The following is a 17,004-nucleotide window of genomic DNA, read 5'->3' as shown; positions in this document are numbered from 1 at the left end:
GTGCACATGCAGTGACAGCTTCATGCCCCATTGGCTTCTGCTAACAAGTGCTAACGGCTGGCTGGTGCCAATTTCCCCGAAACAAAAACACTGGTGTGAGAACTTTTCAAATGTCCTGAGAGATGGCCTGATTAGTGTCAACAGGCTTCTGCAGTCCTGAAACTTCCCTTTAATAATTAAATCCTATGGCAGCAGATAGGAGTAAGGGTAATATCTAAATCCTCGATCCTTTACCAAATTGTTTCATTCATTATTGATGTGTTTTACACAGCCGACTGAAATGAAACACTAACATCGCTACACTCCCACTGCTGAGCTCTGCTAAAGTCTCAGAAAGTAAGTTCCATCAGCTGATTGTAAAAAGCGCTGGTGTCTTTTGGGCCTGTGAAGGGCCCGTCTTGGGCTTTTCCTCCTGCCAGTAAATGGAGAGACAGACAGTGTGCCCGGTGTTATCAATGAAGCCAGCCCCTTGGCTCTCCAAAAAGTGCAGCTTGGAAGGCGTCCATGGCAGGGCATTAGGCCTGGAGGTTTGTGTCGTTTGTAATTTACAACACTGAGGGAAATGGGCAAGAGGACAATATGGGGAGAAGAGGGAGAGAGAGAAAGTGGAAGGAGGGGGATGGGACTTTGCTGCACAAGCAAGTGGCTCTGCTTCCCTGAGTGCGCTGCACAGAGCCTGGTTGCTAGACGGACCCAGCGAGAGGGGTTTCTGTCCCTCTCACAGCCACACACTGAATGGGCCTTATTTCTCTTCTCGCTTAAGGCCGACACAAATGAGCTGAAGGTATAGCTGGATATGCATACACAAGGTCTAAGTGCAAATGCAGAGAAAGAGTAACTGTGGGAGGAAAGGAGTGTTTGGATCTTAAGCAATTGAGAGCTGGGAAAATGAGAAGCGCCTATTGCACTATACTGTACTGTATACTATGTACTGTTCTATGTTTGATAGCAGCTAATAGCAGCTGTAGTGTACATCAAAGACTCAAAAGATGTCAAAAAGATGCCAGTAAATCAAGGTTGATGATTCTCAAAAAGACAAACATCGCTCTCGCCTTGTCCCACTATCTGACAATAGATATTCAATAACTCTAACTGTGTGGGAAAGGGGCATCAGATTCACTGCAGGCCTACAAGTTAGAAGGAATTTCTCAAATTTCACAGTCACAGGTAATAAGATATAACGATCACCATATCATTGTCATCATCATCATCCTCGTCATCATACAGCCACATAATAGCAGCAATTTCCTTTCATTTTTCAAGTATGACGTAATGCACAACACCCAAATTGCGACGATAATATCTTAAAGACATAAACAAACACGTCCACAACTTTTTCCTCTCGCCAGAGAAACAAAGAATATGGAGTTTCTAAGTTTTAGGGGGAAGAGTGAATAAAAATCCTTGCATCCAACTTAGAGGTCGATACCACTGAATTTCCAATTTGTATTAACATTCATTACAGTCGTTACTGTTCCGTATAGAGAGAGATGAGAGACAAGAGTTTGTCCCACTGCCAAATCTGTAATGACACGCCAATGTGCTGTGCCAATGAGACTGAATTAGAAAAAAATAGAAAAGGTGACTGTGAAAACACCCAGGAGGATTTTGTGGGGATATGGACACATTAAGTGGCTCAGATGTTACTACTGTGATAGAATGAAGATCATTTGGTGTAAGTAAACAAACAAGTGTTATATGACTCCACAAAGTAGATCTCCCACTAACTGCAAAAGGAGCACATCTGAGTTGTAGGCCTACATCTTGATGACATCACAGATTAGGGTCTTGATTTTGTGGTTTGGGTTGAGTTGTTCATGTTCACAGTATTGAATGAACAGTCCTTTCTAGGCAAGAGAAATAGTATGTGAGTTCTTAAATGGACTGGCATTACACTTTAAGTAAAACACAATAACACGCTGTATAATAAAATAAATTATACTTGAATTAAATATATATGAAAATACTGCAGTACTACCTCCCGCTCGTCAACTTTCTATTAAATTCAGGCATGCGTGTAACTGAGCACTAAGTTGTTGCTTGAACTGATTACAACGTGAAAACAAAGCTCCAATAGACCAAACACAGACAGCATGGCATATATAAAGCAGAAAACAAACCAAGGGCCAGACAATACTAGACGTATGAAGCAGTAAAGACTACATGGAACCTACTCCATAGACAATTATGTAGTTTTATGTTAATTTTTCTCAGCCCTAGTCTGTCTCATATATCAGTCCTCAGCTATTACAGTAATAGCTCTTCCGTCTTGTCAATTAAAAAGTCTACATAACCTGTTAATGCTTTTGCCCTTAAAAAGGTTAAAAAAAACAAAAAAACATAGGTCCAGTATGATCTGTGTTTTGGGAAACAGCTTATTAAAGGGAGCGTGTGGGTGGCAGCATTCTGGATTGCATAATAACACTCTTTTCTCAATAGTGCATGGCTACAGATCCTAGGCAACTTGTGCTGGAAGCAGGCTCAGCTCCTTACTTTCATCCGCAGCGTAAAACTACCAAAGCCCTACTTCAGGAATGAACCACCAGAGATTACAGGAACTGAGAGTCACTAATGAGTCATTGGTCAAACTCATAAAATGGGAGGATGTGAAGCATAACAAATATCCAAAACTGTGTTGTCAAAAGCCTCAGTGTAGCATTTGCTCCCTCTAGCTATTATGACAACTTGAGACAATAAGCATCGGTTAGTCATTTTCAATCGCTTAACATCCGATTGAAGCCAGTGGTGCAATATTTATGTAGGCAGCTAGAAAGATGCTACACTCTTTTGTGTTCCATAAGAAAAAGTAATTCCTATGATGAAGTAGTATCAAACATTACCGCTGAAGGGTTCATGTTAGGATCAAAACAAGTACTTCATACAGTATTTCATTTCATTCAAAGACAGCCAAAAGTAGTGCCTGATCTGACACATCTGACACACACACACACACACACACACACACACACACACACACACACACACACACACACACACCTCATTCAGGAGTTCTGTTAAAAATGTGCCTCAGAGAATTGTGAGCCATGCTTGATATCCTACTCACTTCCTTGGTACAATATGTGACTTATCCTTGACTGACTCTAGTGATAAAAAGAATCTTAGCAGGCATTCATAAAAGCCTCTACAATAAGCAGTGGAGTGAAGAGGACAGGTCAAAGAGGTTTAGATCAAAAGTCCTTCATAAAGGACATTTCAGACCATCTGCTGTTCATAGTAAAGTTTCATAATATCAAATTTTTAAGGCAATAGCAACTTCACTGCGATTTGTTTTTGAATACGCATTGGCACATTCTATCTTCTATTGAACCTTTTTCTGGCTACAGACGGGTTTGCCAAGTGGGGCAAATTTGGAGGCTAAAGTATTTTCCAACTATTGCCAAATGTAGCAAGCTGATACTGACACAATTGTTTGTATGGTGGACCACAGAAGCTGGAGTTGTAGGGCAGTATTGCATAATGGCATAGCCTACCTGGTTATACACTGAAGTACAAACAAACAAAGCATTCAAGCTTTACATTTTAGGACAGACATCTCTGAACAGCAAGCCAGGAGAGCTGAAGCCATGCACTGGTTTCTCTGAATGACACGGGTAGTATGGGGAGCCTGAACGTGTGAAATGTAAAGAAAAGTCATAATGCCAGATCAGACAGGCTTTGGGAATGCACTGTGCCTAGATTCACACTCCTCAATTGTGGTACTAATCGGGTCTTAAAGGCCTACTCCATGTTGTACCAGAATTTGAAGAATGTAGGCCAATTCAAAAGCCAGTCTTTTAACACAACAAACTTGGTCAAGGAAGACCAAGAGTTTAACCCGGACAATAACTGCATCACCCAAAGTCAGGACATGTTTTTACCAAACCCTATGCTAGTCATATGCATCTACTACCGTATGTTTTGCATCAAAATTACACTTGCAACTCAAAGTATGCTATCACTGCTGTGTCCTCTGTAGCACAAAGTAAAGTAAAAAGCAGACAACCTTTGATTCAAGGTAATCAGTCCTGATAAAGTGAGCTGTGTTCAAAGGGGTATCCCTCACCAGGAAACATAACTGTTCTTGCCAACATGACGCCATTTAATCCCAACACTTATTCCAGCGTTAGCACCAAGGGTTACCAGGCAAACACTCCGACAAGCTTTTCAGACATTTGCTATGATACACTACCAACAAATGCCCCGAAAGAATAAAACCATTTGAAGCAAGTCACATAGCTGCTGTCACTATTTCTACAAGGCCGACGGAGGACAGAAAAGACATGAGTTTCACTTTAAGACAAAGTACTGAGCAAGGAGTCTGCGGAGGCTGTTGAATCTGAATTAAGCATAGATTGGCCTATATTGCAGAAAGCGGGGAACTAGTTCAAGACGTGCCAGGCCTCATGTAGGCTCTTTTACACTGGGGACCTTGCTCCCAGAGACAAGTGAAGCACATATACCCCAGGCTATGATACACTGGTTCAACACAAGACAAAATAGCTTCACTGGCCTTGCCATGATGAGTAATCTTCACTGTTTACCATTGCATTATTCAGTAGGTTTTCAATTGACTGATGAATATTATTAACGTGAACAGAAAACAAATTAAAAAGTGAAGCCCTTAAAGGAATACTGCAGGGAATTGTTATAAGGACAGTGGCTCACACATCTGTCGTAACAATGCATAAAACACAATGTATATCACCGATATACAGTGCCGCATCTGAACCAACGCACACACCAAGTTTACAGAGTTTAAGGATAAGAAGAACTCAGCCCAATTGAATGTGTGTGTCTGTGTGTCCTGTGTTAGTAAGGCAGGGTCCCAGTCCCAGTCCCAGTCCCAGTCCCAGTCCCCCTCCTTATTCAAGTTAGGCAAGTGACCTGCCTTCCCCAGGGGCAGGAAGCGAGTGTTGGGGAGGAAAACCTGTGCATAACCTGATTAAGCAGTGACATTTCTCCACTTTGTCTGATCCCAGCGAAAACTTTCACACAGAAACTTTCTGCTCTTTGCCTCGCCTCGAAGGGCCAGCTGCAGTGCATGGTAATGAGTCAACGACTTACTTTCATTTTCACTGACGGAATTATCAGAAATGACTTCAACTTGGAGGGGCGGCTGATTCGCCCTTTCTGTGCGTACTACTTGGTTTGGCCCCAAATGGCACACACTGACTCACTCATTAATCGGTAAACCTGCAGCTTGACAAGCGGCCCCTGGATGACAGTAATCGTTGCAATCACAGACGGAGAGCAATTAACGAAAGGGTCAGAAGTTTCCAGAAGGGTGTCTGTCTCAATTAAAAGGCTCCAGAATGAATACGGCTGTAACCCCTAACCTAGGCCTTGGCTTGACCCGGGCAAACTTTAGCATAGGCACACCGCTGGGGTCCAGATCTGTTTTGTGCTAATTACTTAATCATTGTTTTAATACCACACTGTGTGTCTGGAATGCCAAAAGCAAACAATGTTGAGTAAAACAACATGAGTGTAAGAGGCTCACCAAGAAAATATAGTGCATCTTCAATATTTGATGCTCTACATTTGCCATTCTGAGTTACTTTGCTTTCCTTTCTTTTATGGCAAAACTAGCTCACTGTTGTTACTGAGTAGATTATCTTGTTCGGCCAAAGTAAGCTTTAATGAATGAATGAATGAGTAAATTAAGGAATGTTGTTAAATTGGGAATACGAAAGTAAAAGCATCCCCCATAAATCCACAAATCTCCAGAGAAATAACCTCGCCATTACAAAATCTCTCAAAAGTCCAGATCAAATGCAAAGCAATGTCAAAAGCTTCCCAGGTGCTCCGGCACACTGTAGTATATGAGACCAATGCAGGTCTCTTACTTTTTTTATACCAGACTTCAGACGACTGTGCAGCTCCACAAGCGGCATCAAATTAATTAACAATGACTTACAATACAAAGCACTTTGAACTGAGTGTGCGCTGCGAACAGAGCCAGATTGACGGGAAACTTTGCCCCGGCAGTCCTCCCTAAAACAGTTGCTTATGACTTCCATGAGAAGCTGAAAGCGAATTCCCTCTGGAGCCGGGCCAGCCGCAGGAACCCAGAGACGCACTGACACCCCATTCACAACTACCAACACTGTGCCTCAGACACTCCACATCACAACTGGAGATTTATGATGAAGTGTGTTGGCAATAGTCTTTTTGTGGAAGGTAACAAACAGTATTCACAAAACATGGCTGACTTGGGAAAACAGATACACCCAAGCTCATATTAGAAATTGTTTCAAAAAAGTTTAAGTACTTGAGGTGTTAGGTGACTTTAACTTGGAGACAGCATTCTACATCCTATAGGTTTTGTTCCCAAATGTATGAACCACATTCAGATCTGTCTGCTGTTGCCCAACTCAGCTCAATTTAGATTAATGTGTCAGACTAGGGCTGGGTGATATGGACAAAATTATTATCATGATAATGATAAGAAATTGTGTTGATAGCGATAAAGAACAATATCTGCTGACGTATGCAAAATCATGTTACAATAAATAATGAAATTGATGTTCATCACATTGAGCTGTCATTTTCAAATAATATTTCCTAGTTTGTTTCTGATTTCATGTTGTGATAGATTTTAATTATCATTTCCTTATTATAAATAATTTAGACAGCAGAATTGTGTATCACGATAACTCACGATATCATTATTTAATCACAATATGATTCTATTGAAAGACAATTAATTGTCCAGTTATTGCCCAGCCCTAACTAGAACCAGAATAAGTTTTGCTTTTCAGGTCGTAACAAATGAAGATGGTCACTGATCCAGTGATCCTGCATCACCACACTATCCACATTCACGATCAAATTGTTCTGACTGCTTCCTACAACGAACATTGATAATCAATTTTGTGAGAGCAGAAACTGCAGTTTTTTCAAGATAATTCTGCAGTCTGTTGCTTTTGATCAGGGTTAGTTGGATGTCTGCTGAAAAACTCAACCTGGGTGAAGTCTTTCTCAGTCTCTCTTTAATTTTAATACCCACTTCAGTTCATTTACACTCAAAAACACAGTCAGGCATACACACACACACATACACACATACACAGACATGCACAAACCTAAAAAGTTCAATGAACATTTTGCAGTCATAACACTTAAACAGAATGTCAGAGCCATCGGTTGTTCAAGCATGGTCAACTTTAACAAGGCAGAAGGCTGTGGTAAACGAGGTGAGAGACACTGAAAGTCATAATTGGTCATAATGTTGCTGCTGTATTTGTTGCTTTGTACCTTTGTTCAGAAAAATAACCAACCAGCTCAAGAGAACTGCAGGATCTATTTTCCCCTGCTGGTTAATGTCTGTAAATAGTCAACTGTGATGAAAACAAACAAAACCCCCAAATAGTATATTATGTAATGCTAATTTGGCGGGGAGAACTAGACCTAATTTCTGGTAATGGAGCTCATTGATTTGTTCTCTTTTTCTCCTGATTAATCCTCTTATAGGAAAAGCAAATGTTATAATGACCACGCAATACATCAATCACGCTTTTTCCATGTTTTAAATAATGCCAAATCAATTGCGAACCACGACAGGCCCCTTGTGTCCATGTATCATCGGGCTGCTCCTTGCTGCATGTTTGTGCATCTGTCATTATGAAGAAATGAGAAGCTCGCACCAAATCTACAAACACTGTGCCAGTAATAACTTAGTCAGAGGCAACAAGGGGGGGGGGGGGGGGGGGGGGGGGGGGGGGTAGCTATGCAAAACATCAGGTAAACTGTGGGTGAGGTAAACATCTTTCTCAAATGCCATGCGCATACACACACACACACACACACAAACACACACACACATACACAGCACACAGGGGGCTTGAGGGTGTTAGAGGCTGTTATTCATTATCCACACGACTGCATTCCTGGGGCTGGACAAAAGGAGTTATCGCCACCATCACTCAGAGGCAAGCACAAGAGAGGGAGAGAGGGATTTAAGCAGGTTCTCAAACAAGATGCCCCCACCTGATAACCTTAGCACCGCCGTTGCACCATTCCCACATGTCCTAATGCATTCACAAATCAGAGAGAGAGAGAGAGGGAGAGAAAGAGTGAGAGATGGAGGGAGAGAGAGAGAGAGAGAGGGATGGAGAGAGGGAGGGAGGGAGGAAAGAGTAAAAAGTTGAATGAATGGAGAGATTGAGGGGAGAGGAGGGCAAGGTAAGAGAAGGAAAGCGTAAGTGAGACAGAGAGAGAGGGGGGGAGAAAGAGAACCGTGTGAACATTAACACGGAATGGAAGTGATGGAGAAAGATAACGACGTCCCCTTTCCCTCCCCTGTGCAGGAAGCGGCCAGAGAGGCCGAGGCAAGTGCAGCTCACTACTGATGTGGCTGCTCCGCCAGGCAGGCCAGATAAGAGCGCCGAGTGCCAAAACACCCCCCTCCTGCCCTTTTTCCTTTAGGACCTGGAATTTCTTGTGAAATCTTGAGGGGGGGGGCAAGAATTCTCCTCCTTCTTTCATTCCTGAAAATCAGGTTGCAAAGTTTTGCTAACTCACACACCTTGACCTTTCAGTGTGCAGAGCAGCAAGAGCATTTACAGTGCGCTTCCGCAGAGATTGGAAGGACAAGGCTTGTGTTATATTACAGTATCACTGCTATTACATAACTCACCTGACTTTCCTCCCTCATCCCTCAAGGGCAAAGCTCTTTGTGCACTGACCTTTGTCACTTGAGGGAGGACAGACATCAAACTGCACAGTTTTCTTTAGGGAAGTTTCTATCTGACTTGTTTATCTGTCTTCTAGTGAGTTTAATGTGTAATTGGACATAATATCTCCACTTTAGGTGACAAGGGTTGATGTGAGTGTACATGATTATTGATGAAAGTTTGGATAGCAAGAAAAATATTGAGAGAGGAGTGTGATTCAGGTTCAGGTTAAATAAACTGCTAGTAATCTGCTCAGGACCCCATTTATTTGCACTTATTCCTTCTGTCAAGCGCGCAATATCATCTCTGGTAACCTGCGCACTTTACGCACGGTAAACTGGCTCACCTTTTTTAAACTCCTCCAGCATTGCGTCCAACTTGGTGTCATTGAACACAAAATGCAACGGGTGACTGTAAAACTTTGTGATGGTTTTGAGCGGGGTGCAATCATCTGGGTCCACGAATGCCAGGTCCTTCACGAACAGCAGGTCCACAATGTTGGACCTCTCGCCCTCGAAGACGGGGATGCGCGTGTAGCCGCTCTTCATAATCTCGGACATGGTGTTAAAATCGAGGATGCCATCGCCGGGGATCATGAAGCAATCTCTCAGCGGCGTCATCACGTCCTCCACGGTCTTAGTCCTAAGCTCCAGCGCGCCCTGAATGATGTTCAACTCCTCTTTCACCAGATCATTATAGGGGTCCGTCACCCGCAGCATCTCCAGGAGCTTCTCCCGGTTGTACACGGTTCCTATCTCCTGGCCCAGCAGATAATCTAACAGTTTGCTCACCGGGTAGGAAGCGGGAAAAGTGAGCAGCATGAAGAACTTGGTGAGGAATATTGTGTTTGCGCCGACGGCGAGGCCGTGTCTGGAGCAGATGGCTTGTGGCACGATTTCTCCAAAGATGACTATTCCAATGGTGGACATTACCACCGCGATCAACCCAGATCCAGCGATATCATCCAGCAAGATGGTCAGCGTGGTATTCACCAACACGTTCCCAAGGAGAAGTGAACAAAGCAAGTAATTCCCTTGGCTCCTGACGGGCTCTATTTTTTTGGCATAATTCTTCTCCCTTTCCGTGCCGCAATTCTGCACTATCTGCAGCTCCATGGGGTCCAGAGCCATCAGCCCCAGGTTCAACCCGCTGAACATGCCCGACAGACAGAGCAGCATGGAGATGAAGATGACCTGGAGCCAGAAAGGCAGCAGAAACTTTTTCTCCTCCACCACTATCACTTTGGTGTCATCCCCATCGTGATAGATCCAGGTGTTCTCCGTCCACGGGTCGTGCATCCCGGCCACGGCCGGTGTGGAGGTGGCGATGCAAAGGTAATACGCTTTACTCCTTTCCGTCTTTCGTAGAGGTTTGACCTCAATTTCAACTATTCCAGACGTCTTGCGGTTTAGGATGATGTTGGGTAATATAATTATATCCGAAGTCCTAATACCGCAGGGATGCAAGCCAGACGTGTCCTCTTGGCTCTGATTATCCCCCGAGGAGCTGTCAATGTTCCCTATCGCTCGGGTCCGCTCGTGTTCCGTAAAGGCAATTTTGGACCAGGTCTCGTTGTTGATGTTTTGCCCGTACACCCTTAATTTCACCCGAGACCGCTCACTCACCCGCAGGTAGCCCTTATCCATGAAGGAAATGTCGTCCGTGTCCTCCAGTCGGAGCCCGATGATGACCGTCTCCTCGGACCCTTCCTTGCCACTTGTCGGGATGACAAAACAGCCAGTGACAGTTAAGAAAATCATCGTCAGAGCTCGAACCCGGCTAAGTGACGCCATTTTTGCAGCGGTGGGTACTGGGGATGACGGTTCTGCCATATTGATAACGGGCAACCAACCTCCTGAATGAAAAAGGCTTTTAAAAATCAGAGCCAATCGGAGTCCGCCTTCATCTCCGCCGAGGGTTGCCGTGACTTGTGCATCGGGACCTGCTTGTTTCCACTACGCGTCCGATACTGATGACTCCCGAGCGCAGGCTATGGGCGAACTCGTGCCTCCCCTGATGTCCCCGAGACAGGCGACGGCGGCATCCAATCCGGCGGCGCAGTTGACCGGTGGGCGGGGAGTTCACAGCCTCTTCAGCGAATCAAATTCCAAAACAAGGGTACCTCATGTCAAGAGAGAAAGACAGGACTCTCCTCGTGACTTTTTAAGATATATTCTACTATAGGAGGCATCCAATGTACTGTACATGATGGACGTGTTGAGTCAGAATTTGATTCAGCCGTGGGACGAGTTGATGCGCCTTTATCCTCATCCAGAGACTCAAAACTATCTTCCCTATAGCATAATATTACACAAGGTATTGCTGACTAATTATCAGTGGCCAATAGTTCAATACTGCAGTAGTGCAATAGTGTATTCTTTGGGACAACATACATATGTGTTACTTCTCAAGAAAACATGCTATGTTAATGACAATACATTTTAACATGTTATTACCATCTTGTGTGGACAAGTAACACAAATGTATGTTGTCCCAAAGAAGACAGGTGTGTTTAAATGACACACCCATGTGTAGGCCTACTATGCTTGTTCTACATGTACTTGTTAATCACATTATGTAGCTTCCCCTCGTTTTGTGCCATGCTTAAAAGCACTCCATACAAGAAGTCTGGCGCAAAAGAGTCCACGATTTCACCCAGAAAAATAATAATATACTTGTTAAAATAGGAAATTCAATGCATTGAAAAAGTTTATTGAAGCAGCTATAGTTAAGATCAAATTAAATATGATAATAAACACTGTCACAGCACTCACACTATGCACACAAATGATCAATCAACTACTCACACAAATCCATCACATTAGAGCAGCTGTCATTGTCAGGCAAAGGTGAGATAGTGATGAAGGTAAAAAATCAATAACATCATAGGGAAATTTTAAAAAAGCGTGACAAGGGGAAGACCCACACTGTTCTACAGTTTATAATCTTGTTGAGGATTATTGAAAGATTTTAAATCTTCACAATGATTGTTTGGACCTTGCCTTGACACAAAGATTTCAGTTGATTTATGAAACATATGTTAATATAGAGTGCACAGGGTTTTTTAGGGAAAATTATAGTGCATAGTGTGTATCTTAAGGGTATAATTGGCAATTGTACACTTCAGATAACGCTGGGCGTCTCAAGGACCCCACCCACGTTTGTCTGTCAATGAGGCATCCTTTGAATTTCTGAATTCTTATTTGAAATGTTAAAACACAGTACAATGACAAAGCATAAGGCAATAATCAATTCCATACATTTGAATTAGTATCATTTAGCATTTTGCAGTATGATGTTGGGCCTCCATTTCTCTGCTCTCTCTCTCGCCCCCTTTTCACTTGCAGCAGGCAGCAGACTGTGTGCCGCAGCATCCCCCTGTGGCTGGACCTGGACTTCCTGTCCCCAGTTGCTGGATCAGCTCAAAAGGATTCACAATGCCCGCCTGCATGAACAATTCAACATATAAATCATAAGGTATTCAAAAACCACAACCAGATCCATGTTGATATTCCATGCACAGTTCCTCCAAAATGGATGAATTCATATAAACACTCATATATGCATTCCATTCTTTGAAATATCTCAGGTGTGTTCTCTTGTTTTTGGGCAAGTTGAATTTTGTGTATAATATATGTATCAGGAAACATGGTGTTGAACAGTAAGCCTTTGAATTTATGGCTACTGATTTATGGCTTTTATCAGATATTGGTTGTTCATTATATCAGAATTTCACAGTAGCTGTGCTTGTACACAGTGTATGAACAAGACCAAAGGCTTTTTATTACTATTATCACCCGTTAGCCACATTGATTAGAGAACAATGTCTTAAGCTTGATTTCACTTCAAAGGGACAGTCCAAAGGTTAAGACCTGGGATAAATGTAGATAAATCACTAAGATATTACTTTTTTGTCCTTCTGTGTCCAATTCAAACAAAATTGCAAATCCCCCAACTGCAGAATGAAAGTATCATGAATGAATTAGGGATCAGGGTGCGCGCTGAAAAATGTTTTGCGGTGTTTGCAGATGCATGTGTGTGTGCACAGAATGACCATGAGAACTGATAAGATGGCATTCCATTAGCTGAGAGGAGAACATTCCTTCCTGTTCAAGGTTCCCCAGCATGACTCCACAGTCTGGTTATGACTCCAAGACAGCTGCTTGACCTTGTGCGTGTGAATGTGCGTGTATGTATGTTTGACTGGGTATGTGCGAGCGTGTGTGTGTGAACGTGCGGCATGCATCTTGGTGCACGCATGCGTGTGTGACTGCATGCACAGTTAGACAGCGGGGCTCTCTGGGCGTGTCACACAGTCGAAGCTGACACTACAAGCATACTGACCTCTAGTGCTCAAAGAAAAACCAAGCAAAGACATTTCCACATCCAGGAATTTAGCTGCGGCTCAAGAGGATGGTTACGGCGCTGACCTTAGGCTTGACTCCGCAGGGCTCACAGGGGGCTCCCGGTGGCTGGAAAGTGAACTCCTTGGCAAATCTGGAGCCGCTCAGGACGCCGGCCACCTCGCCGTCCACCTCCACTACTTCACCGACCTGTGAAACACACCGACACCCCGCGTGATTTACCTACATGTGCGAAAGGCATTTAGCGGCTTGAGCTGTTCCACAGTTGCGCTGCAGCAGCTACTGACCTTGAAGGTGTACTGACAGTCAAAGTGGAAGCTGTGCTCCACCCCTGTAATGTCCCCGTTGTATATGACTTGACAGGCCTTTTTACTGTCTTTAGGGACCTTGAACAGGCGGTATGTGGCAGAGACAAACTTGAAGTCCCCTGCACCTCCAGAACAGGCAAGAGAGAATTCATTAATGCCCAAAACAAGTCAACCAGACATACTATCAGCTGTAATGCCTCAGTGGTGTTTATCCATTAACTGATCAACTCACAACAGAATCTGGGGCTGGGTTGCACCAACACAGTTTAACTTAATCTAAACATTAGTGATAATCAGAGTTTTTTATTAATTTACATGATCTAAACCAATTCATTCAAACTTCATTTGACAAAGCCTTTAATGGAGTCAGGACTGAAGGAGAGACATTACAGTAACTCAAAGCTTGTTGGAAGAATATGAAAATGAAGGCATTATTATTACACTCAAATGGGTTGAGTTATTTTTCTTCTTATTTTTAAACCACTTCATCTGTCAGTTTTAAATTAAAGGATTAAAGGTTTTGGATTAAACTGGATTAAAACATTTTGGATGAACATGATTTAAATTGGTTGAAATAAAAAAATAAACTGATGTTTATAAGAAGGTTTAAATTAAATCTTGTTTAGCCTTAAATAGGTTTAAAGTTTGGTGCAATCCAGTTTAAAAGTTACTCCTTGTTGATGCAACCCTAAGTATAGGGTTTAGAAACATAAATAAACAAATAAATAAACAATTCACACCCAGGATGTCCTGCAGTTCCTTGTTGCCCACGGTGATGACGCTGGCGGTGACCAGCCGTGGCGGGCTGAAGCCGACCGCCTCAGCCAGCTGCAGCAGATCCTCCCACCACAGCGCTCCACCAATACACTCGCCTGTCAGGATAAAGAACTGTGTGACCGCTTAATAGTGTTAGCTTGACATTTTCTCATATTTATTGGCAGGTGTCTGTGACCTTTATGGTAGTAGGATATTACTCTGACGTACCCCACAGGACTTTGTGATTTTTAATTTCATCTGATAGTCTTCCACTGCTGTAGACGTCACTGAAGTACAGCTCACCACCGTCCTAATAATCAACAGTGGAACAGTAGAGAACGTTTATGCAAACTAAACAGCTTAATAGGTTTAATATCATGATTAAGTAGATGTTTGTCTTTTGTCGAGGCATTCCACCGTCTTTTCATACTTTGTGACATTTGATTTATAGAGAGATTAAGAGGCAAAAGCAATAATCAAAGTGTACCTTGAGCACACGGTAGGCTTCAGTCAGCACCCGCTTCTTGTCTGGAGAGAGATTCACCACACAGTTGGAACTAAGTGACAGAAGAAAATCAAAACACTTCATCAAAATTTGTTTGAGTGGTATCTCTACAGTTACATAGTATTAAACTATAGGGCTGGGCAATAATTCAATTTTATCGTTTATTGTCTTTCAGTGGAATAATATTGTGATGATATGGTGGTTTTGGGATATTGTGACGCACAATTCTGCTGTTTAAATTGATGATAACAAGAAAATTTTATTTAAAAACTCAAAAAAAAATGAGGTATGGTAGGAATATTATTTGAAAATTTCAGTTTTGTTTGACATCACACCTAACATTTGGTTCAATGGGATGAACATCAATTTGATTATTTAATGTGATTTTGAATATGTGATATATGTGATCTTTTTTTCGATATTGATATATATATATATATATGTCGAAGAAAATCCTTATGACTATCGATTGATTTCAACCATATCGCCCAGCCCTACTAAAATATGAGAGAGAGAGAGAGAGAGGGAGAGAGAGAGAGAGAAAAGAGAGAATACACAGCTCAAGCAAGCAAGCAAGTATGTTGTGATATCTTACATGATGATATCAAAAGAGCTCTCTTCAAGCCCAGCCTCTGTCAGTGCCTCAATGTAGCCCTGGACAAAATTGACATTGGGTTTCTTGTAGCCAAACTCTTGCATGTGGTAGTCCACATACTTCCTGGACACTTCCACCTAGAAAAGAACACAGACTTGTGTGAAAGTTCCCTGCATGGGAAGCATCGTTTTTGACAAGGGTCCTCAAAGGGACATCTTTACATCGGCCACCTGTGCTTATTTCACCTTGAGTGGGTGATGATAAAACAGCAGCTTGCAATTTGTCTGAAGAGGCTACTGAAGCCAATCAGCCTGTCATACTGTGGCACTGATGTACCTGGTCCTCAGTCATGTCAATGCCGGTGACATGGCCGCTCTCGCCCACCAGCTGGCTCAGCATGTAGCAGTCCCTCCCACTTCCGCTGCCCAGGTCCAGTATCCTGCTGCCCTCCAAGCACTCCGGCACCACCAGGCCGCAGCCATAGTACCTGGGGAAGAGGGAAACACATTGCAGGGATTCGCTACAGGGTGAAGAAGTTACATGAGAGTAAAAATGGCGGTCAGAGTCTGCATATGCGTGTGTGTCTGTGAGTCAGTGCTCTGTGTCATGCACACCATGTTGTGATTGTACTTCTATATAGACTCAAAGTGTAAATACATCTGAAACAACACCAAACATATATATCCTTTGCATGTAATAGTCACGTGAAAGTGCACCAGCAGCCCACTTACTTGGCGCTGACTTCAGGATGCACCTTCTTCAGAGCCTGGCGGATGAAGGCAGGGATGGGCTGGCCCGAGCTCACACAGGCGTTGCTCTTCAAGTCCGAGGTTTTCTTCAGCACGTTGCCATAGTAATCCTGAGTCCGGACAGAGTCTACTTAATCTGGCTCCTTATCGTGGGGCCATAAATCAGTTTGCACATAAATCAGTTCATAAATCAAGTTATTTACTGCATCAACTTGGGTAAGCTGTACAGTGAGTTGATTGTTGCATGAATAAAGAAGTAGTGTGCACAGAACATTAGCAGCCTACTTCCAAGTTGTTTTATAGATAGATAGATAGATAGATAGACAGATAGATACTTATTGGTCCTTTCGTAAATTCATCATGTGCCATACAGCAATGAATGATGGATGAAACAACACTATTCTGACTACTGATTAAAATTAAAGGGCCCTAGCTAAATCAAGGATATACTACTGACATGTATGTTTAACCAGTGACACACTCTACCTTGACATCCGCATGAATGGTGGTATCAGCGAAGGACTTTTCACACGCACTTTAAAAACAAAACAAACAAGACATCGTTATCAGCAGGCGACATTTAATGACGCCTTTTCAAAATCATATTATGTCCTATTTTCACGTCATTTCAAACTGTACACACTACGGCGTTTTACAAGTTATGCTCCACATGTTTAAGGTTACAAATGAAGTTATTTATGACACGCACCTATAAAAGCTCGTATTAAAGTAACCAATAAGAACCTAAAGGTACCGCCGGCTTGAGAATAACAGAACGCCGCTTGTTTCTATAACAACTGAAAATGACAGTTTGTTTGATCTTATAAACGTATTCTTACCGCTTTCCTTCAGCCATGGTCAACAATGAGGCTAAGTCCAAAGTCTGCAGAAGAAATATTGCTTCCTACGTGTTTATCGTCAGGCTGCACAGTATGTTTCCTTCCGGCTCGAGAGCTCCCCCTGCCGCTCACTCCCTGGAACCACAGTTGGACCCCGCTGCAGTAAATGCAGTCCAGTTTGATATTATTTGGGTGGCTTGAACCAAAACTGTC

General features: G+C 42.8%; 2 protein-coding genes across 8 annotated transcripts in view; both read right to left on the bottom strand.

Annotated features, from left to right (window-relative positions):
- The window catches only part of cnnm2b (cyclin and CBS domain divalent metal cation transport mediator 2b), a 30,136-nt gene extending 19,626 nt beyond the window's left edge, over nucleotides 1-10,510 (bottom strand). For 6 of the 7 annotated variants that reach the window (XM_071908723.2, XM_071908724.2, XM_071908719.2 and 3 more), the window contains exon 1: nucleotides 9,022-10,507. In XM_071908723.2, coding sequence (XP_071764824.2) covers nucleotides 9,022-10,507 — 1,486 coding nt within the window. Of the gene's footprint in view, nucleotides 1-9,021 lie in introns of all 7 variants that reach the window. The other variant, XM_071908727.2, reaches the window with a different exon arrangement.
- Nucleotides 10,511-11,366: 856 nt separating this feature from the next.
- as3mt (arsenite methyltransferase) lies at nucleotides 11,367-16,884 on the bottom strand. Its single transcript, XM_078282045.1, has 11 exons — nucleotides 16,792-16,884; nucleotides 16,439-16,487; nucleotides 15,935-16,062; nucleotides 15,540-15,690; nucleotides 15,204-15,340; nucleotides 14,591-14,660; nucleotides 14,332-14,413; nucleotides 14,088-14,219; nucleotides 13,327-13,466; nucleotides 13,106-13,228; nucleotides 11,367-12,120 (listed from the first exon to the last, which is right to left on the bottom strand). The coding sequence occupies exons 1-11, from the start codon at nucleotides 16,806-16,808 to the stop codon at nucleotides 12,013-12,015; spliced, it is 1,137 nt and encodes a 378-aa protein (XP_078138171.1). The 5' UTR covers nucleotides 16,809-16,884; the 3' UTR covers nucleotides 11,367-12,012.
- Nucleotides 16,885-17,004: the final 120 nt, after the last annotated feature.

This window comes from Centroberyx gerrardi, chromosome 3, assembly GCF_048128805.1.
Source record: "Centroberyx gerrardi isolate f3 chromosome 3, fCenGer3.hap1.cur.20231027, whole genome shotgun sequence".
Lineage (NCBI taxonomy): Eukaryota > Metazoa > Chordata > Actinopteri > Beryciformes > Berycidae > Centroberyx > Centroberyx gerrardi.
The sequence above is the reverse complement of the archived record's forward strand: the minus strand, read 5'-3'. Positions and strand labels throughout refer to the sequence as shown.

Bases quoted from the DNA above. Each gene is read 5' to 3' on its own strand.
- as3mt (XM_078282045.1), bottom strand. The intron at 15,341-15,539 runs GTACATCAGTGC...GTTCTTTTCTAG, and splicing joins TTGACATGACTGAGGACCAG to GTGGAAGTGTCCAGGAAGTA. The intron at 14,220-14,331 runs GTACGTCAGAGT...TTATCCTGACAG, and splicing joins AAATCACAAAGTCCTGTGGG to GCGAGTGTATTGGTGGAGCG.